Source organism: Globicephala melas, chromosome 2, assembly GCF_963455315.2.
Source record: "Globicephala melas chromosome 2, mGloMel1.2, whole genome shotgun sequence".
In the NCBI taxonomy this organism is placed as follows: domain Eukaryota; kingdom Metazoa; phylum Chordata; class Mammalia; order Artiodactyla; family Delphinidae; genus Globicephala; species Globicephala melas.
The window spans coordinates 56,555,862-56,578,921 of record NC_083315.2 but is presented as its reverse complement, the minus strand read 5'-3'; the positions used below and the strand labels follow the sequence as shown (position 1 = coordinate 56,578,921).

Here is a 23,060-nt window from a genome sequence, read left to right as displayed (position 1 = left end):
GAGTAAGGCTCTGTGTCCTTCTGGAGGCTCAGCCATTATGTTGGACTGTCCCTTCCTTACTCGGGATGTTACGCTTTCTGGGTGATGAATAAAATCCATCTGTTTCATTATGAGTAAACTTACCTTCCCCGCCTGAGTCCCTCAGCATCGTATCTGCTACAACGACAATGGGCCTCCTTAATATGTGGGCAAGGACGAAAACGTGGAACTCCTCCAGACTCTCGTACACAGGGTCCTCGGCGTTGTCCATGCTGGGGACACAGTGAAGCAAGCCCGTCACTGGAGCGAGTCGGGACAGGGAGTGGAGGACAAAACACCTCCCTGTGGCCCTTCCCTGCGTGGACCCTGGCCGTCGTGGCCAGCTGAGGCCACGGCCCCCCTCCACGCCACTCGATGTTGGCAAGCACACTGAACCCAGCTCTCCACTCTGACCCTGGGGTGGGTGGTCTCAGGAGAGAAGCCGAAGCAGAGAACCTGGCAACATGGGCAGCCAGCTCCCTTTAAGATGCAGTCTCCCTGGGGGCAGAGGCGCCCAGAGTGTGTGACAACATGGGGGCTGGTTCTCTGGGCGGGTTGACGGGGATGCAGTTGGGGCAAGAGGCATGGAGGTTCCCCCTTGGGTTCATGCTCACAACCAGCAGCTTAGGCTGAAGCTTTACCCTCAGGGGGTCAGGTATGCCTGGGCACGTCTGATGGGCCGGTGGGTCCACTGCTACCAAGATCTGTGGGCCTTTCTAAGGGATACCCCGACTGAAGATGGTGGTAAGAAGGCTGCCTTGAGTGGTAGTGGAGGGAGTGACAGAATGCCCAACCCAGGCCACTCGGACCCTCCCCAGCCAGCCCCTGGCTCTTCTCCGAGGCTCAGGGGAAGAGTGGGCTCCAAAACCTGCATCACTCATGACTCTAGGACATGGGCAGAGAACTGTAGCCTAGATGTCTCTCAACAAACAGGCCAGTCCAAAGCGAAGAAGCATGGAGAGAGGAAGGCCAGTGCCCCGAGGTTGATGGGGCCTCTTGGGCACTCGAATGGGGCGGGGCACCCAGAATTAACTGAGGGCGGTCTCTAAGCAGGTGGGGCAGAGTTAGCAAGTGTGGCCCCGCTTGAGAATTTTGGGGTGGGGTGGCCTGGGGAAAGGGTTCTATGTACATAGCCTGCAGCCAACTGCTTGTGTGGCTTCTAAAACAAAGGCTCTGCATCCTTGGGGATGCCTCATAATCACCTGGGGAGTTTTGTTGTTATTGTACCAATAGTTTTTTCTTGTTCTTTTTCTGGTGACTCAACATACCTTATTTTAAGACTTAAAAAAAATTGGCAGCACCTAAAAGCTCACAAAAAATTTGCAGAGTATAAGTAGCTTTTTTTCCCTTCTGAACCATTTGAAAGTAAATTGCCAACCTGAAATCCCATCACCCGGCAGAACTTCGTGTGCATTTCCTGTAAGTGGGGTTACGTTCCTGCAGATATATTCTCCTACATCACCATCAGAACTGGGAATTCGTCTAATCATGAAGGCAACAATGCATCTGTCACCGTGAAAGACCCCAGTCACCACGTGCCATCTGCCCCAGTTCTGGATGGTGTACTGCATTCAGCTGCGGTGTCTCTTTAGCTGTCCTCAGTCTGGAACATTCCTCAGGGTACTTGACGTTCAAGACCTAGGCCGTTTTGAAGACCACAGGCCCAGTATTGTGTAGAATGTCCATGGTCTGGGTGTGTGTTTCCTCACAATCAGAGCAGATTGGGTTACACTGCATCCTTCTCGTGGTGTCCAGTTGGGTGGATCTCTCTCGTGGCCGTCAGCCAGGCTCCCCCTTGCAGAGCTGCTCCCTTCCTCTCCGTAATTAATAAGCATTTTATGGGGAGGAACTTGGAATCTACAGACATATTCCACTCCTCACCAAGCCTTGATACATTTACTGATTCCAGGCTTCTATTTGAGTCACTGTGTTATAATCCATCCATGTGATTATTTTGATGCTCAGATACCCGCCCTGGTCAGTGGGGCTTGTTCAAGTGGGATCTGTGTCTGTGTGACAGCCCCCGTCATTTTTTAGAGCACATCCTTGCTTTCCAGCACAAGAAGATGGTCAAGGTTGTGAACTAAAAACGCCGCCTGCCATTTCAGTAAACAAAGGCTGTTGCAGCCATCAGCCACTACAGGTGCCCTAATGGTGAGCCCTGAGGGAACTCAGGATGGAAGCAGGATGCCCCCCGCCCCCCCGCAACATCTAGGAGTCAGCTGCGGCAGCCGCCCCCGACGGTGCACACTGAGAGGACTCAGGATGAGAAAACACAGAATACTGGCCACAGAGAGCTGAGGTACATATTGATAGGAATGATTTCAGTGAGCCCAGACTCTTGCATCTTCCCATACACAGAACAGTACTAAATTCCTTAACTTGAGATGTCTGGTTTTCTTTAATTAACAGTAATCTTTTGATGTTCTGACCACCTGGTCTTTGTTACAAAAATGCCTATGTATCCTGGTTCCCCTCCTTACCTCTTTGGAGCAGTCCCTCAGAGCCACCTGACAGTCTGTGTCCCAGGCTTAAGTTCTCAGTTCTGTCCATCGAGTAAAACATAACTTTCAACTTTTAGGCTGTGCATTTTTTGTTCCAGTCAACAAGATTCATCTTGTATCTCTTCTGCTTCAGCCCTGGATTCAGCCATTTCTCCTGTTTTTTTTTTTTTTTTAAGATAGTGGATAATGGTGTTTAGAAGCCAAAATATGATTATTGCTGATGTCATTGCTCCTAGACTCAGTAAGTAGAGCTGGGGAACGTGTGTGTGCATGTGTGTGTACACATCCACATGTGTACACAGACATTTTCATCTGTCATCTATCTATCCATCCATCTATTATCTATCTATCTACCTATCATCTATCTATCTGAAACTCTGAGTCCCCTGATACTCCCAATTCCAATCTAACACCCCAGAGTTCATTCTACTTGTAACTCCTTTCTCCGAAAGTGAGAAACCTGGTTTCTACCAATCTTAAGCTATTTCCTTATTTGATCCTGGTATGTAAACAGCCCCCAACCAATGCTGCTTCCCTTCCCCTGAGTTGCCCTCTTCACTCTGTCTGGCTCTGACACCCTGACCTTGGTCTCTGTGTCCTCTAGGTCCTGAGCTGGGGAGAAAGTGGGGAAGATTTGGGTGTGCATATGCCCCCGGAACTGTCCCGGCTCCTTCCATAGTAAAAGTATTTGTATTCTGAGAAGTGTCCTTCCCACCTTGGTCATCCAGAGAGACTTCTCTGGTCTTTCTGGGGTCTGTATGGCCTCATCCAAAACCTGGCCCAGCTGCCAAAAGGAGTTGGGGAGAAGGAGGTGGGAGGGCCAGACTCAGTGCTGCTCTGGGGCTAGATGTTTCCCTTCTCTGCAAGGGTGGACTGACCTCTAATCCAAGTTGAGTGCAATTGAAAGGTTCTTCCAGAGCTTTGTTTTTTTCCCCTTTTAACGACGTCACTTAGCGTTAACACTGGTTCTGCAAAGTCTCTGAGGTGCAAAGAATGCCCTTTTCCCCTTGGGGCCCTGGGTTTGCCTTTTCTGCCAGGCAGTTACCATACTTCCCTGCCCCAGCCTGTTTCTTTTGGCCTCGTTTGGACCACAGTCTTCTGCTACCCGAGATTTTAGAGCCCCCTGCTCTAGAAAACAGTTGTCAGTTTAAGAAATCATTGGCCCCTTCCCAGCACATCAAGTGGGGAAGATAGAGCTGTGATTTAGTCACCTAGCACGAACTCCACCTCAGTTCTCCCTGGAGAACAGCCTCTCCCTCCAGCCCCTTGCTCTAGGATGACACAATGAATAGCACCTAGTCATAGAAATCAGTCTCTTTGGTTTGTTTTGTATTATGTTGTACATCATTAAAGATCTAAATACAAAGGATATACAGTCTTGATGAATCTAAAGGAATTTGCTAACTATTTTGATTTTTCAGAGAGAACTACTAATAAAAATCTAAAAGGTAAAAAACCCCACAAAACACCACTCTGCCCACTGCAGGTGCCCACCTTGCTTTGATGAACCTATGGATTTAGGACTGAATTTTTCAGGGAGGGAAGGGAAGTGGAAGGGGAGTGTGTTAAATACACACACACATGCTGAGTCTAACACAATGCTCTCGGGTGTACATTTCCAAACATCCTGGGTAGTTATCCTGTCCAGCCACGGGTATGTGAGGTCAAGGGCCCTGAGCGGGTGCTCGCTCACCCCTGTCACACAGTGAGCGCTCACAGGCAGGTGTATGGCTGAACGAGACAAGCAGCAGCACGGAGAAGACAGAACACAGACTTACAGCCTGTGTACTCAAGAGAAAAATACCCGACCAGCTACGCAGAGGGGACCCACAACAACCACGGTGCAACGTCTGACTATTAGGCACCACTGTAGTGGCGTGGCTTTCTGCTCATGCAAAACTCAAAGCAGGGCCATTGTATTTCAAATGGAAAAAACAGCACATATTTATTGAGTACTTGCTACAAGCTGGCACCATGAAAGGCACTGCAGAGGCCCCCAGGTAACATCTGTCCATCCAGCCATCTTTTATCCCTCCATCCACTCATCCACCCACCATCCATCTGTTCACCTGTCCATCCATCCATCCAAGCATCCATTTGTCTATCTATTCGCCCATCCATCCGTCCATCTACCCATATATCCATCCGTCCAATCATCCATTTGTCCATTAATTCACCCATCTACCCATCTACCCATCCACTTATCCATCCATCCACCCATCCATTTGTCCATCCATCCATCCATCCATCCATCCACCCATCCACCTGCCCACCTGTCTGTCTGTCCATCCATCCCAGATCTGTGCTAGGGCTGGAGCATGCAGTTTCACCACATACATCAGGAGGCCTCATGGCCAGACATGGGCAGCAGTGATGGGGGTATAGGCCCAACTGGGAGGGGGTTATGGAGACGAGCCTGGAGCAGAGCGACCTTTCTTCACTCCTGTTTTGGTGTTGAACATGAGAGCCAAAAGTCAACTGTGACTCTGCTCAGTGGCCCAGGAGGTTGCAGAGAGGGTCCCAGCTCTACCCTGGGCATAGCTGGAGAATCCCAATATCCTTCCCTACTTGCTCCAGCTCCTTGTTCCCAGGGTGCAGGGAGCAAATTTGAACTGGGGGTGGGTCCTGGTTCTGTGCTCTCCCTTCAAAACCATGGCCATGCCCTTGTGCTTCAAAAGCCTCAGTGACTATTCCTGTTCATTAAACGCAGGCTGGAACATTGGCTCGACAACTCCTCAGGCTCCTCTGCGGGGCAAATGGGCTCATGACTGGGATGACGCTTTGGAACAGTGACCTGCGCATGTGAGTTACTGTGATGGAGCCCGTTGGTAGAAATCAGCTCCAGCAAAACCAGTCCTGAATATTAACGTCCACTTCTCATCCCAAGGCTTCACATCATCTTCCTGTGAGTTTACTGAGCAAATGCTAGATGCGGGATTGTAAGTAGGATCTCGCCTCTGGGAAAAAACACTTAAAATCCCTAAAATACAACACCTAATTGGTGTTGACTGTTAAGAAGACTAACACGCAATATAACTGCTTCATCCTCACATCTGGGCGTGTCTGAGAGCTTCCTCACATGCTCTAGGCCACAGCACACCTGTTCCCTCTTCTTCAGTGTGTACCTGGGGAGGGGGAATCAGGAGCATAGGGATACCCCGCCCACCCAGTGAAAACCCCCTGAGGAAGACAAGGGGTGACCTGGACAGAGGCTGGGCCAGACCCCCCCTCCTGGTGGGACCAAGAAGCAAGAGCGGTGGAGTGAGGTCCAGATGGCATGGAAGTCGGTGGCAGGAATGAAAAGGCACAGTGCAGATTTGGGGGTGTCCTGGCTTAAACGGCAGCCACAGCCTTAGCGGCCACCCCAGCAAGAGCCCATGTCATGGACAAGGAAACCAGTCTGGGCAGCCGGTGGGGTCTTGCCCAAGGGCAGTCACCTGGCCGCACAGAGGCGCAGCTTGGGTGCAGGCCCCCCAGGACACTTCCCCTGTCCCCCTCCCCAAGGTGAGGTGACCACACCTCCTGTTTTGCTTAGGAAAGTCCTGCTTTATGGGTCACCAATGGCCAGTGGCCACTCTCCCTCCTCCAAATGTACCAATTTGGATAAATTGTACAGTCGTCATCCATGGTGATTATCTATGGTGACATAGTTATCAGTTTCTGGTGTACCCTCCCATCCAAACGTATAAGCACACATGGATGGACCTAGAGATTATCATACTAAGTGAAGTAAGTCAGAGAAAGATAAATATCATATGATATCACTTATGTGTGGAATCTAAAAAATGATACAAACGAACTTATTTACAAAACAGAAACAGATCCACAGACATAGAAAACAAACTTATGGTTACCAAAGAGGGAAAGGGGGAGTGATAAATTCGGAGTTTGGAATTAGCATATACACACTACTATATATAAAATCAATAAGCAATAAGGACCTACTGTATAGCACAGGGAACTATACTCAATATCTTGTAATAACCTATAATGGAAAAGAATCTGAAAAAGAATATATATATACATACAACTGAATCACTTTGCTGTACACCTGAAACTAACACAACATTGTAAATCAACTATACTTCAATAAAAATTTTAAAAATATAAGTACATATGTGTTTGTGTGTGTGTGTGCATACGCGCACATATATAGGAATATGAATGTATGTGCATATTTAGATTCTATACACATACCCTCCCCCTACCTCTAGGTGAAAGGCAGGGCACTACATGGGCTATTCTGACCCTTGATTTTCCTCTTAACAGTACATCCCAGAGAGGCCTCCGTCATAGTATGTGGGTCTCCTCCCCTCTCACAGCTGCACGGCAGCATTTCTGCTAGTGGTGGGACTCGACCTCTTCTCCCAGGCAGGGTTTGGAGCCATGACGACATCTTTGATGAGCTGGCACATAGGTGCAGAGGAGGGCTGGAGAGTCACCCTGAGGGGCTCACAGGGGCTGAGGCCAGCCGGTGCCCTGCTGTGGGCCTTTGTATCCAGTCAGGAACTGTGTCTGCCCAGACGGGAAGCTTTTCCAAAAGATTTCCTAAGGCACAGTGTAGGCTGCTGGGGCCTTACTAAACGCTATGGCCTGGGGATCCAGGACGGAAGGAGGGTGGCACCCCTGGCACTTTGAGGGGACCAAGAGGGTCTCGGGCTCTGACAGGAGCTTCTCAACTGTGGCCAGGGTAGCCTGGGGGTGAGGACTCATTTCACTGCCTAAAATGAATACGCTGGGGTCATTTGTGTGACAAATATTTACTGAGTATCTGCTCTGGGTATAGCACTGTTGCTAGGGGTGTGTGTGTGTGTGTGTGTGTGTGTGTGTGTGTGTGCATGTGTGCACATGTATGCAGGTCTAAGCGGTAGAGACAATTAACAGATGATCAAACAAATAACTATCAGGTGTTAATAAGCACAGTGGTTAAAAAGGGGCTGCTTTATACAGGAAGGTCAGGGAAGGCTCCTGACAGATGAAGAGTTTGGCTTCAATCATATTTTCAATTAGCAATGTCTTTAAAAATTTGACCTGGATTCCACATTTGCAAATGTGAGAACTCGTTAGGTGAACAAACATTCTTCCTGCTTGGTTCACTGGTAAAAGTCACAGCACCTTGAGGAATATTTGTAAGAAAGCCTCCTTTTCCACAAGGGGCCAAGCCCTGACCCTGCGGGGTGGGCACCTCCCAGCAGTGGCATGCCACTCACCTTTCCTTAAAAGACTGACTTAAGTTCATACCTCTGAGACTGTACATCAGGTAACCATTTAGGATTCTAGTAATTTCTGAAAAAGTCCAATAAAATAGAAAGGCAGCAAACATATTATGAAATTATGTAGACACAGCAATGAAATTATGGAAAGTCAGTTACAAAATGAGCAGCACACAAGAGAAATAGGGGCCTGGGGTGTCAGTCACTCTGTGGGGGCTGCCCAAGAGTCCTTGAAATGGCCCCCCTCTCTCAGCCTCTTTTTCTCTTTGTTCAAACAGCCTCTCAGCCTCCATAACCTGTCTCATCTAATGGTGAGCAAGTAAGCTTTTCTTTTATAAAAGGTTAAAGAACAAAATTGATTACTTTCATCACAAATCTCAGGATAAGTTCTTGATTCTTGCTTTTCATGCCTGTTTTGCATTTGATAAGAGCATGGGTTTATGTTTGTGGTCAGTTCCAAGTTCAGATCCTGGCTCTGTCTCTTCTGGGCTGTGGGATGCTGGGAACTGACTTAATTTTCTGAAACTCAGGTTTCTGTCATTGGCCATGATAAGGACAGCTTTGCAGCCCTGCTTGACGCAGAACATAACACATGTGCTCAGTAGACGACATGGCTCTAATTCCTGCCTGATGATGCTATTCTTCCCCATCTCTAGGGAATCCTTATCCTCTAAGAAGGCCAGCCCTCCCTGCACGAGTGTGGGAAAATGGTGTGAGCACTCAACCCACAAGGGCTGGCCTTTGCTCCCCGCCTGCTAATGACTCAGGTCTGGGCACTGGTGTCATGGGCTCCAGGCAGGAATGCCTCCCCTGGGGGTGTGTGGAGGCACAAGTGCTTAGCTCCGTGCCTGCTGCTCCTGGATCTGGCTCTGTAGGTACACACAGCCCCAAGTGGCCAGCACTGAGCTAGGGTTTGGAAAAGAATCAAAAAGAAGCATTGGGTTGGCTGCACCAACAGGATACTGCAGTCTGAAGGGGAGACAATATAAAACATACACAAGTCCTGCATGAGCAGGGTGCAGGACACGGCTATGTGCACAGTGGTGCATTCTGGCTGGAGGACAGAAAAGGGAGTCCCAGGGAACCAAAAAGTACCTGGAAGATTATAAAAAGAGGGCTTCAGAAAACAATCCCATGAGGTTGTTTATGAACTCCTGGACTCCCCTCTCCCCAACTGTGAGCTGTGCATGCGTGGATCTGTCCTAATCAGTACACCAAAGGCTCTGAGGACTTACTGAAGAGACCCCCACCCAGGTCACAGACTGCATAATGTGAAGCTTAGCCAAATAGGACAGCAAAGGCTTTGAAAACCACAGCCCAGAGAAGGCAGGTTGAAATTTACAGTATGAACCTACCTGATAGAATTAAAAAGTCAACATTTTTCTTAGATTATAAACAAGACTCAGAGTCTCATAAGACCCAAAATGTCCAGGATGCAATCCAAATGTACTCGACATATGAAGAACCACAAAAATCTCAATGCCCAAGGAAGAGAACAATCAAAAGACACCAACTCTGAGTTGGTAGATATCGCAATTATCTGACAAAGATTTTAAAGAAGTCATTATGAAAATGCTCCAATAAGTGATGGAAATTTTAGAACCTAAATATACAACAATTGGAAGAAAAAATTCACTGAGTGGACTCAACAGCAGATTGGAGATGAGAAAGAAAAAGGGTCAGTAAATCTGAAGATGGATCAACAGATGACCCAATCTGAAGAAGAGGGAGAAGAAAAGATTGACAAAATGAGGATTTCAGTGACTTGTCAGTCAACGCCAAAGGTGTAATACTCATGTCATGAGGGTCCAATAAGGAGAAAGAGTACAGTGCCTCTAAAAAGAAAAAAAAAATTTAAATAAATAATGACTGAAAGCTTCCTAAGCTGTGCAAAGATACAAACCTGTAGATTTAAGAAGCTCAGAGAACTAAAGAGGATAAACCTAAAGAAATCCATGGCCAGACACAACAAAATCAAATTGCTGAAACCTAAGGACAGAGGAAAAATGTTGAAAGCAGCCAGATAAAAGTGACACTCTCAACAGGGGAACAATAATTCGAATGACTGTAGATTTCTCATCAGGAACCACTGGAAGCCAGAAGAAGGAGAAACAAGATTTTTAAAGGATGTTAAACTAGAATTCAATATCCAGTAAAAATATCCTTCAGGTATAAAGGTGAAATAAACATATTCTCAGATGAAGAAAAGGGGATTCATAACCACCAAATCTCCCTAAAAAAATTAAAGGAAAATGTTCAGATTGAAAGAAAATGATACAAGAAGAAATGTTGGAATATCAGAAATGAAGGAAGCACAACAGAAACAGTCATGATCTGCATACATATTAACAGACTATCCTTTTCCTCTTGAGTTCTTTAATATATATTTGAAGACTCACATTAAAATTATTATATTGGCTGGTGGGGTATTTAAAGTATGTAGATGCAATACATAAGAAAATTAAAACATAAAGGAGAAGATAAGGGACCCATATAGTGACAAGGACTTTGAATTTCACTTGAATTCCAAAAGGGATTGCTTAAAGTATGTATATTGTAATTACTAGAGCCACCACTTTTTTTTTTTTTTTCGGTACGTGGGCCTCTCGCTGTTGTGGCCTCTCCCATTGCGGAGCACAGCCTCGGGACCCGCAGGCTCAGTGGCCATGGCTCACGGGCCTAGCCGTTCCGCGGCATGTGGGATCTTCCCGGACTGGGGCACGAACCCGTGTCCCCTGCATCGGCAGGCGGACTCTCAACCACTGCGCCACCAGGGAAGCCCTAGAGCCACCACTTAAAAATTATATGAAGAGATGTTAAAATCACAAAAGTTAAATTAAAATAGAAATTTAAAAAATTCAAATAATTGAAACAAGGAAAGGGGAACATAGGAACAAAAAAAAACACAAAAAGAAAAAGAGAACAAATAATAAAACGAAAAAGCTAAATTCAAGCATGTCAATCATTACATTAAATACAGATTGTTTAAATGCAGCAGTTAAAAGATAGAAATTGTTAGAATCAATAAAAACTATTTGCTGTGTTGAAGAAACTCACTTCAAATATAATGATATAGGTAGGTTAAAGGTAAAAGGATGGAAAATTACAGATCATGAAAATTTTAATCAAGAGAAAACTAGAGAAATTTTATCAATATCAAGCAAAGTAGACTTCAGAGCAAAGAAAATTGCCCCGGATAAAGAGAAATACTACATAATGATAAAAGGATAAGATTCAGTAAGAAGATAGAATAGTCCTAAATGAACGTGGATTTAACAATAAGACTTCAAAATACTTAGAAGAAAAAACTGACAAAACTGAAAGGAGAAACAGAAACAGCCACAAGTATAATTGTAGGGCTACAAACTTCTCTCTTGGTAACTGAAAGAACAAGTAGACAGAAAATCATCAAGTGTATAGAAAATTTGAACAAAACCATCAGTCGATTGGATCTAACTGACATCAACAGAATACTCCATCTAACAAGTACAGAATACACATCTTTTTAAAATGCACATGGAATATTCACAAAGATAGACAATATGCTTACTCCTTAACAAAACTGAACACATTTTAAGTAATTTAAATCATACCAATTATGTTGTCAGACCATAATGCAATTAAACTAGAATTACTAAAGAAAGACAACAAAAACATATTACACAATACACTTTTAAATAATTCAGTGGTAAAAGAGAAAGTCTCAAGGGAAATTAGAAAATATTTTAAACAGAATGAAAATAAAAATGCAACGTATCAAAATTTGTTGTATGCAGCTAAGCAGTTCTTAGAGGGAAATTTATAGCCCCAAAATGTATACATTACAAAAAAGAAAGATCTCAAATCAATAATCTAAGCTTTCACCTGAACAAAGTAGAAAAATCAGTGTAAAATAAACACAAAGTAAGCAGAAGGAGGGAAACTCTAAAGATAAGAGCAGAAACCAATGAAATTAAAATCTAAAAGTCAATACGGATAATCAATTGAGACAAAACTGGTTCTTTTAAAAGAACTTTAATAAAATTGATAGAACTTTAGCAAGGTTGACCAAAAAAAAAAAAAAGAGAAAGACACTAATTGCTGAGTCTGAAAAGAAAGGGAGTATCACTAAAGTCCCTCCAAGATATTTATAAGTTAAAAAAGGGAAAATTACAAACAATATTATGCACATAAATTCAACAACTTAGATGAAATGGAACAATTTCTCAAAAACAACAAGCTACCCAAACCTACTTATTTGTTTTCTGTAACTATTAAAAAAATTGAATTTATAGTTAACAAACTTCTGAAAAGGAAATGTTTGGTTGCAGATGATTTCATAGGTTCAGTGAAGTCTACCAAACATTTAAAGAATAAATATTACCAGTCCTATACAATCTCTTCTAGAAAATAGAAGAGGAGGTAATAGTTCCCAACTTGTTTTATGAGACTAGCATTACTCTGATACCAAAACTAGACAAAGACAGTAGTATATAAAAAGAAAACTACATTCCAATAACCTCCATGGTCACAGATGCAAAAATTCTCAACATAATATTGCCAAATTGAATGAACAAAATAAAAAGTTCAGTACACCAAGAGAAAGTGGAATTAATCCCTGGAATTCAAGGATTCCCTGCAATGGAATCCCTGGTTCAATATTCAAATATCATTCAATGCAACCCACCACATTAATGGTCTAAAGACAAAAAAAAATCCACATGATCATATTAATTGATGTAGAAATGTATTTGATAAAATTCAGCTTTCATTAATGACAGAAACTCTTGACAAAAGGAATAGAAAGAAACTTCCTCAACCTGATAAAAGATACCTACTAAAAACCTATAACAAACATCATATTGATAAAAGATTTCTGACTAAGACTGATAACCAGGGAAGGGTGTCCTCTCTCACCATGTCCACTCAACATCATACTAGAAATCCTAGTTAGTGTGATAAGTCAAGAAAAAGAAATAAAAGGCATAGAGATTGGAAAGGAAGAAATAAAACTATCCCTACCCATAGATGATATGAATGTCTATGTGGAAAATCCCAGGGAATCGACAAAAAACCTCTTATAGCTGATAAATGAGTTTCGTGACATCACAGAATACAAAGTCAAAACAAACATCAAATCACATTTCTATAACTAGCAATGAATAATTGCAGACCCAAATGAAAACACATACACATGTGCATGTACACACACACACACACACACACACACACACACACATTTACAATAGCTCCAAATGAAATATTCAGGTATAAATCTAATAAAACATGTATGGAACTTGTGTGATGAAAATTATAAAATGCTAATGAAACAAATCAAAGAAGATCTAAATAAATGAAGAGACATATAGTGTCTCCCTAATACATGGAAAAAGATGTGTAAGTAGACTCAACATTTTAAAGATTTCAATCCTCCCCAAATTCACGTATAGATTTAATGCAATACCAAAAAAAATCCTAGCAGGATAGTTTTCAGATATAGATAAGGTGATTCTATAAATTTGTATGGGAAAGCAAGAAAAAAAAGACCAGAAATATTGAAAAAAGAGAATAAAGTTGGAGGAATGATGCTACCCAATTTTCAGACTTATTATAAAGTGACAGTATTCAAGAGGGTGATATTGTCAAAAGCATTGACACATATTTCAATGGAACATAATAGAGAAACTCCCCTCAAAACCCATATAAATATTGCCTATTTGTTTCTGAAAAAGGTAAAAGCAATTCAGTGATGAAAGAATAGTCTTTTCAAGAAATGATATTGGAAAGTCGGACATTCATGTGTAAGTAAATGGAACCCTGATCTGTTCTCCATCACTATAGTTTTGCCTTTTGGATAATGTCATATAAATGACATCATACATACAACATATAACTTTTTGAGACTTGATCCTTTCATGCAAGTTGTTGCATGTATCAATAGTTTGTTTTTAATTCATGAATAGTATTCCATAATATTGATGTACTCCAATTTGTTTATCAATGGACATTTGAGTTATTTCCAGTTTTTGGCAATTATGAGTAGAACTTCTATAAACATTTTACATAGAACTTTGTGTGAATGTACATTTTCATTTCTTTGGGGCAGATTTTCTCAATCTTGGCACTACTGAAATTTTGGACCAGATAATTCTTTGTTTTGGGGGGCTGTTCTGTGCATTTTAGAAGGTTTAGCAGCATCCCCGGCTTCTGCTCATTAGATTCTAGCAGTATCCAGCCCACCCTCCAGTTGTGACAACCAAAATATCTCTAGACCTTGCCAAATGTCCCATGGGGGCAAAATCATCCCTGGTTGAGAACCACAGCTCTAGGGTAAATACTTAGGAGTAGGACTGCTGGGTCATATGGCAAACGTATTTTTAAATTTACAAGAATCTGTCAAACTGTATTCCAGAGTGGTTGTGTCATTTTACATCACCAACAATGTGATGTAAAATTTGCTTTGCATTCTCACCACCACCTGGTATTGCCAGTATATTTTCTTTTCGACCTTCTTACAGGTATGTAGTGGTTTTAATTTTCATTTCCCTAATGGGGTCTACATTGTATTCTTCAAACTGAGAGGGTCCTGGTTTTCTCCCTGCCTCCCAGGAGTATAGTGATTGTTGGATATTGCTTGGTAATTTAAAATAATTCCTCTCATTAATTCATCATAGAACTAATGCTTACAAAGGTTTTCAATATTTGGCAAGGAGGAAAGGGAGACTCAGGGAGGCTGAGTTGGAAAACGCCTTTCTGTATGTACATTCACAGAGAAAGACAACTGATGGTAGGTAAAGGTTTAGTCTGTTGTTAATGAAGGCTGGGATCTGAAATGATACTCCCTTGAAACACATCCTGGAATTGGACTAGAAAACAAAGAGGCCTTATTCTATCACTCACAGAAAAGAGCAAGAACCCAATTCTCTATAAACAGAGACAGAGGCTTCTGAGCCAAGGGGTAGGAGGAAAAGCAGGGACCAGGGAACCTGGGATGCAGAATACCTGAATTTGAACTATGGCTTTTCCACCCTGTAGATTACCCTGGACAAATCATTTTTATCCTGAATCCAAGTTTCCTCATACTTTAAATGAGAGTTACAATCCTTATCTCACAGGGTTATTGTGATGGCAGAATGAGATAGTGTGTGTGCAAATGCACAGCACATAGCAGGCAATTAATACATGTTGAGTTAATGAATAAATCTTTTTCACAGCCTATAAAGACAAAGTAAGAAGTTGAATATATTTAGTCTTTGATTTTATATAATTGTTTTATTTCAAATTAGCCAACCTGGACTGAGTGCCAGGAAGCTGATAGCTTTCTGTCTGATTTATTTCCTTTGATGACATCATTCATGCCATGAATTTAAAGTTAGAATTTTATACCCAGACAAACTATCCACCAAGGGTGAGACAGAATAAAGACAGATTCAGATACGCAAGGACCCAAAAAAGTCTATTTGCAAGTATACTCTTTCTTGAGAAGCTATAAAGCTTGTCACAGTGTATGCTCTGGGAAACTGCAGGGTTCTGGACTCAGGTCTGGGTCTGCATTCCAGCCCCAGCAGTTACAAACTGGAGGTAAGTCAATTAATCTCTCAGAGCATTAGTTTTCCAACGTACAAAGGAGGATGATGCCTAATTTATAAAGTGGAGATAAGGGGTGTAAGGTGGTGACACTTAGGTAGTATGTAAGGCAGGTAGGTGCCCAGCAGAAGTTCATGCCTTCCTCTCTCCAATCCTCACTGTGTCCAGTGCAATCCTATAAGCTGTTTTTGTGTTCCATTCCCAGAGGTCCAGGCTCTGGAGGTCAGGCTGCAGAGTATACAGTGCAGTAACCCTGACATATAAGCTCACAGGAAGGATCTGCTCTACAGTCAGAGACTCCTGAAAGCCCCTAAAAGCTCCAACGTTTTCAAGACTCAAAGGAATGAATTTCTAAGGGTGGAATATCAGACACTGAGATGAGCGAGTGTGAGGCGAATGTGATAACCACTACACTATGGACAGTGAGATGAACCAGTGGAAAGTCAGGGAAAAGGAACACATTTCAAGTATTTGGGATGGGCCTTTACAACATACCATATAGGCAGCAGGCAGGCCAACTCACAGGCTGAGTGTGACAATGTCTTAATAAACATTATTTTTACAGTTGTATAAACTTCTTTCCAAACACTTTCAAACCCATGATTTCACCACCTCATCCCAACAGCATCAGAGAATGTGGCTGATTGCTTTCATGGCCACAGAGCCTTCTTACTGCTGTGTACTTGTCTATTTGCAATGTGACCTTGCCCCTCCCCTTATTAAGGATGGAGTCTCTTTCTCTGCCCAGAGGCTGGCTCAGCCATGGGACTTGCTTTGGCAAGTGGGGCATTAGTAAACACGATGCAAGCAGAGAGTTGAGCCGCACCTCCACAATGGGGGCTGCCTCCTCTTCCTGCTCTGACCCATGTTGTAAGGAGCCTGAGCCTTCTCAAGGATGAAAGCCCATCTGGACAGAGGCCCAGCGAGAGCCAGAGCTGTGAACCAGGCCATCCTGGACTATGCAGCCCCACCCACACCAACTGCCAGATGCTGCAGTCCCAGGAGCAGCTCCAGGCAATTCCAGACCAGACTGCTGACCCCCAGCATACAAGCAAATCCAGTGGGTCTGCTTTAAGCCACCCAGTTTTGGTGTGGTTTTCTCCACAACCATCAAAAACTGATACAGCCTGGCAGGGACGTTATTACCAAGTGCATTTTACATCTGAACAACACGGACGTTCAGAGAGCTTGGGAGACGGGCCTGAAATCACACTCCCAGCCTGGGACTCTAACCCAGGTCATCTGAGTCTGGGCCTCTGGCCGGGGTCCACCAGGCATCCCCCCTTCCTAGTTCTCAGTTGCCTTGAAACCAGATGAAGCACCCAGAGGCCACCACTAACTAACTGCTTTCAGAGATTTTACCGGTTTTGGAACAAGTAATGGATTCCTCCCATTGCACACACCCCCTCTTCCCGCAGTGTCCAGCATGGGGGGGCAGTGCTGCACGTGCCAGCCGGTGACGGACAACTTCACCTCAGCACTGCTTTCCCTGCAGACCTGCATGACTTAGGCTGGACTTATTTTCTTCTCTCCTCCGTGTCTTCCTTTTCCTTCTGGGGAGCAGCCCTCTTCCCCATGGCCCCACTTGCAGCCCTGGTGACGGGCGAGCCTAGTTCACCTTTGGTGGAGGGGCTGTAAACCCCAACAGCAGTGTGAAGGAGGTCACACTTCACACGTCGTGCCTCAGAGGGTCTCTGGAGGAGCAGCAGCACAGAACGTCTGATTTCTCATTTTAGCCACAGAGAAACATACACGTTTTGATTTGAAAGTAGGAGCAGCAGAGACAACGGGTCCTGTAGTTCTGAGTGCGCCTGTGTGGAAGCCCCCGCCTCTGCCTGCTTCGGCTCTCACCATGTTTGCCGCATCTGTGGGTGCAGGTGCCACCCCATCTTTCTCACGCATCTGAACTCAGCAGGGAGCTCACACTGGCCTTGCCTTCCTGAGGTCTTGGAGGGCATCCCGCTCTGTGGTCACCAGTCCTGAGCAGCCTGTCCACGGTGGCTCTCTGGCTGGTGGCCCGCCCTGCCCAGACCCCAGCCTGGTCTCCACCCTTCTCCGTGGTCAAGTTGTGGACAGGCATCCCTGCCTCCAGGGTCTCCTGCTGGGGCTTGGCCAGTGAGCCTGGGGACCGGCCACTGTGAGTCGTGCAGGAGGAAGGCAGGAAGCAGGCCAAGCGCATCCCTGGGTCTGGCCCTTGGTCCCTTCCGGCCTCTTCAGATACTTAATCTGGTTGCTTTCTGGAAAAAAAAATGATACTGGGCCAGTGTCCATGCTGGGAGCCGCAGTGTGGCGTCTGTCTCCATCTGTCCCAGGGCCAGGCGGCCAGGGGCTGGCTGGGCAGGAGCAGTGCTTGCACTTGTCACTCACCATGGTGGCCAGGTTCCCAGGGCGTGGGGGGAACACGAGGAAGGCCACTGTAGTTTTTCTCGCCATTGTACCTGCAAATGCACTCATTTGCCCAGCTCTCTCCTTTCCTCAGGATAAACTCTGTGTGGCCTTTCTGGTCACTTTTCCTAGTTCTGTTCAGGGGGCTATCACATCAGCCCTGAGCCGAGCCCACTGCAGGCCTAGCCGGTTCTTCTCTGTTTCTCGCTTCACCTCCTCCCCATTCTCTGGCAGCACCTGTGCCCCCTGAGGGGCCAGCGCAGGCCAGACAGGAGAGGCCAGAGGGCAGCCAAGACCATCTTGGCTCTCCAACTTTGGGTGCCCGTTGGGCTTGGGGGAGGTCCTAATGCTGACTCCATTTCCAAGGATGTGCTTTTGCAGGTCTTCAGACCTCCCCCCAGCTGAGGGTCTCTGCCCTCCATTCCCTGGACAGAGGTAGTGGTGCCCCAAGCCAATGGCTGCGCCCGCCCTTCACGCCTGGCCTCTGGGCTTCTCCCTCATAGGCAGAGTCCTGAAGACAGCGTGGCCCAGGCCTCCTCCCAGGATTCGCGCTCAGTCTCCGCAACCCTGGAGCCCCAGGGATGCTCCTCGTCCCTCAGCTCAGCACGAGGAGGGGACCCTCTTCCCCTTGCCAAGAGAAGACAGAGGCAAAATGCAGAGATGCTGACAACTTGCTCAAGAAAAGTCTCTCTTTTGGACTTTTGCACCCCAAGAGAAGGTGGACTCCCCAGCAGGGGTACACATCCTAGAAGGAAGAAACAGTCCTGTTCTCTGTGGTGTGACCGCATAAGAGCTCTCCAGGGAGGAGGATGTGGGGAGGTCCCGTGAGAGTGACTAAAAGCCTCTGTGAGGTCTCTCTCACAGATCTCAAATGTTACCATAGTAACGTGTCAGAACCAAAACAGCCTTGGTTCTAGAAGCTCCCCACCTGTGTCTGGGATCTACCTGCTGCTGTGGGTCCAGGTGACTGTCTGGAGCCCACACACAGCCCTGCAGACTGCAGTTATTGGGCCAGAAAACCCTGCGCCCTCCACATATATACAATGGAATATTACTCAGCCATAAAAAGAAACAAAACTGAGTTATTTGTAGTGAGGTGGATGGACCTAGAGTCTGTCATACAGAGTGAAGTAAGTCAGAAAGAGAAAAACAAATACCATATGCTAACACATATATATGGAATCTAAGAAAAAAAAGAAAATGGTCATGAAGAACCTAGGGGCAAGATGAGAATAAAGACACAGACCTACTAGAGAATGGACTTGAGGATACGGGGAGGGCAAAGGGTAAGCTGGGACAAAGTGAGAGAGTGGCATGGACATATATACACTACCAAACGTAAGGTAGATAGCTAGTGGGAAGCAGCCGCATGGCACAGGGAGATCAGCTCGGTGCTTTGTGACCACCTAGAGGGGTGGGACAGGGAGGGTGGGAGGGAGGGAGACGCAAGAGGGAAGAGATATGGGAACATATATATATGTATAACTGATTTACTTTGTTATAAAGCAGAAACTAACACACCATTGTAAAGCAATTATACTCCAATAAAGATGTTAAAAAACAAACAAACAAAACAAAAAAACCCTGTGCCCTGGCTTGGGAGGGCATGGGGTGGGGGAGGATTGGAGCCCCTGGGACCATTTAAAATCCAGGAGAAACCAGACATGGGGCTGGGACACCACCGGCAGAGCATTTCTGTGCCATGATCTGTGCAGAGCGACAGGCAAAGGGATCCTCCCGAGGCCCTGGCACGTGAATCCTGCCTGCACCTGGGGTTGCCCACCCAGCACCTCTCACGGAAGAGGACACTAGTGGCCAGTATGATGCAAACCTTCTGGTCCAAGTTGCATGGAGGGAACTTAAAGAGACCAGGGCGGGAGTTCCCTGGTGGCCTAGTGGTTAGGATTACAGGCTTTCATTGCCGTGACCTGGGTTCAATCCCTGGTCAGAGTTGCGTGTTGTGGCCAAAAACACTTCCATCTTTACAACTGAAACCAAACTAATGGTGAAGGGGTCCTGCGAGGAGGGGGACATTTGGAGGCACAGGGCAGCTACCATCGGGTTGGCAGGTCTCAGCAATGCCCGAGCGCCGGGCGAGTGGTCAGCTGGTCCAGCATCTTCTCCCCCGACCCCGTATCCTCAGGGCTTAAGGAGTGGGAGAAAGAGGAGGGGACAGTAGGGGACACAGCCGCTGCCCATCACCTAGGGGCCTCTATGTGGTGGTCCTGCCTCGACCTTGGCAAACCCGAGTCCCTGTGAGGGGCGACAGGGACAAACAGATGTCGTCTGCTGCCTGCCCCCACTCTCCTGCTCTGAGTCCTCTGGGGCCCCAGGGAGCAGCAGCAGTGCCCAGGCCATGGCCTTAGGAGTCAGATGACCCGAACCAGCCATGTGACTGTCCGTCAAGTGCCTCCTGGATGGGAGGACTCGGGGGGGGGACACAGTATATGGTGACTGTGACCTGTTATTCTTATCATTACTGCTGTCATTCTCCACATCTTCCCCACCCTGGAAGAGTCACCAAGCAGGATCCAATGTACCAGCGTCTACAGAGCAGCAGGGGCTGGAGGGACAATGGGGAAAAGGATGGCGAGGAACCCTTTAGACGCATACCAGGCAAGACTCAGCAGTGTGGGAAAGTAGAGAGCAGGCCTTCAGGAATGGATTGAGTCTTTAGGATATTTGTCCCCAAATGTCCTCAACAAGACAGACTTTTGGTGTTGACAAGTCTCCCGATTAAAACAAAGTGACAGGGAATTCCCTGGCTGTCCAGTGATTGAGACTTTCGCCTTCTAATGCAGGGGGTGCGGGTTCAATTTCTGGTCGGGGAATTAAGATCCCACAGGCTTCGGGGCCAATACAACAAAATGTAAAACAGAAGCAATATTGTAACAAATTCAATACAGACTTTAAAAGTGGTCCACAGAAAAAAACACAAAAAAACAAAGTGACAAAACAACCCTGTAGGAATAGTGTTTACAGGTTCCCTTATCATCTCTAAGCCTTGTCTTTGAAGGGCCTCTGTCTGGTGCCGGCCTGGAAAGCGCTAGGTCCTGCTGCAGAGGCTGAGGACCCGGATGCAGAGATGCATGGGGGCAGGGTAGGGCCTGGGATGCACTGCCTGCAGGGGCTGTCTGGAGCCTCTGATCCTTTCTTGGGTCTCCCGGCTGTCAACAAGCATCCTCTCTTGTGTTTGGCTGAGAGTTCTTCTGGGGGGTGACAACCTGGCCCTCGGTTTCAAAAAGTTGGGGCCAAAGGGGCTGCAGCTGCCCTGTTGGCTGCACCTTCATTCCCACGTGGGGACGGTCCAGCTGTGTCTGCAGGAAGAACAGCCGCTGCCCACGTGTGCAGAGCAGTAGAGCCTGGGTGCCAGGAACACGCAGGATGTCCCTGGAGCCCGTCTGGGAGACGCTGGGCTCGCCTAACTATCTTTTGTTTCACTGTGACTTCTTAAAGCCAGAAATTAGATGTTCAGATGAAAAAACCCAAATCAGCAGCCTGAGGCTTCAGAGCCTGGTGAGTGCGTGGGCAGTGTGGGCCCTCCCGAGGCTGGCTGGGCAGTGAATACTCCCTGCTGTGGTGTCGGGGGGCACATGTGAGCTCATGAGATGCACACGGGGACTGTGCACACTTTCGCCCAAACATCTGGCAGGGTCCTGCTGTCCCGCCTGCCTCCCCCCCCCCCCCCACCTGCCCTGCATCCTTGGTAGAATCTAAGGTCTGAAGGCGGGAGTCGTTCTCATGTCGCCCCCAGCTTGGGGGTCCCGCGTCCTCCCAAACTTCCTGTGCCGTTGGGGGTGGGGGCACGGCCGGGGCAGCACTTACCCCCCGCCCGAGCCGCCGTGCTTGCTGATGTGCGTGCGTGGCTCGCTGGAGGCCAGCTTCAGCAGCTCTGTCCACTCTCGCTCCCACTCTTCCTCCGTGTACACCAGCCCTGACTGGCGCAAAGGGGGGCGGGCTCAGGAGGGGGCGGCCACCCCTTACCCCCCACCCAGGTGATCCTGGCCGAGAGCCTCACCTCCCGGTTTCATCGGCCCCTGGGCCTGGGGCACCTGTTAGTGGCCGAGGACCATCCCCATTTGCTCTGACAGAATTTTTTCTGAACCCCCAATCTCCAACCTCCATGCCATTGGGAGTCCACCCAGCAATAGGGGTCATTCCCAGGGTGAGAATGACCAGTGTAACCTATACGCGCACCGGGCAGGGCACCGACCACTGACACGTGCGTAGGGACCCGGGCAGACCCATCTTCAAGGGCTTCCAGGCCAGCGAAGGGCCAGTGCTCACCGAGGTTCAGGGATGAGGATTCCCTTTGGACTGAGCACACACACTGGGGCTGGGGCCGTGGGCCATGCCAGGGCCAATCTGTGGCTGCACTGGCAGTGACCTGACGGGTGACCATCTCATTCACCATTCAGGTCGGGACAGCCTTGCAAGTGAAGGCGATTGGTTTTCATAATTACACCAGGACGGTTGGGGGAAATGGACGTCTGGTCGCTGTGGGCGGGGCCTGACTGTTGCAATGGGCTCCTCTTTAGTGGGTCTGAGTGGGGGACGGAGCCATTGCTGCTGATCTCACAAGACATACTTGGCCTCGGGGCCCAGATCCGGACCCCACCCTGGCTTTGGCCACGCATGGCGTGGTCCCGGCTCTGCCACGCCGACAGGTACCTACCTCCTTGTTCTGCTGCGTCTGCTGCCACCTCCATCTTCGCTTCAGGGCCTCCCTCTCGGCCCCCGTCCTCATCATGGTGTAGAGAGCTTTCCGCAAAACCAGGTCCCGGTCGTGAAAGCCCCACATGCCTGCAGCCGGGAGGCCCGTGAGGGGCAGAGGAGAGAGGAGGGACGTGAGGAGGAGGGGGGCAGTCCGGCAGGCGCTGAAACCACCACCGCCTTCCAGCCTTGGCCCCCGCAGCTGTGTGAGCAGACTAGCTCAGTAGCCAGCTGTTCAGTTCTGACAATTAGCAAGCAGCTGCCCTCTGTGCTCCCTTGTGATGTTTCCCGTGGATGCAGGCAGCGGTGAAGGAGCACGGCCCCTCCTTAGAGCAACAACAGTTTTGCTAAGTGCTGCCTGTCTCAGGGGCCCTTGGCAGGCTGCCCTCAACCGCTCAGGTTTGCTCTGAGGGATATAATGTTTGTGGTTCGGGCCTTGTGTTCGAGTGGGAGAGAGCCTGTGGGGACAATCGGTGATGTGCCCTCACACAGGGCCCAGAGCCAGGATGGCAGTCAGACTCCGGCTTCTTCGGGGGTCTGCTGCATCTGATGTCTGTAGCCCTGAGGCATCTCAGCACACATCTGGGGCCCCCGGAGAGCACCTGCTTCTGAAGGAAGTGCCCCTCCCGGCCTGTGCCGGGTGCCCAGGGGTCAATAAAGA

The 23,060-nt window shown here is 47.2% G+C and overlaps 1 protein-coding gene across 5 annotated transcripts in view; it reads right to left on the bottom strand.

Annotated features, from left to right (window-relative positions):
• LOC115862920 (OTU domain-containing protein 7A) overlaps positions 1-23,060 on the bottom strand; it is a 398,816-nt gene that overhangs the window by 33,631 nt on the left and 342,125 nt on the right. For all 5 annotated transcript variants that reach the window (XM_060293933.1, XM_060293934.1, XM_030875278.2 and 2 more), the window contains 3 exons: positions 22,362-22,489; positions 21,512-21,624; positions 124-251 (listed from right to left, as the gene is read on the bottom strand). In XM_060293933.1, the coding sequence (XP_060149916.1) occupies positions 124-251; positions 21,512-21,624; positions 22,362-22,489 (369 nt within the window). The remainder of the gene's footprint in view (positions 1-123; positions 252-21,511; positions 21,625-22,361; positions 22,490-23,060) is intronic.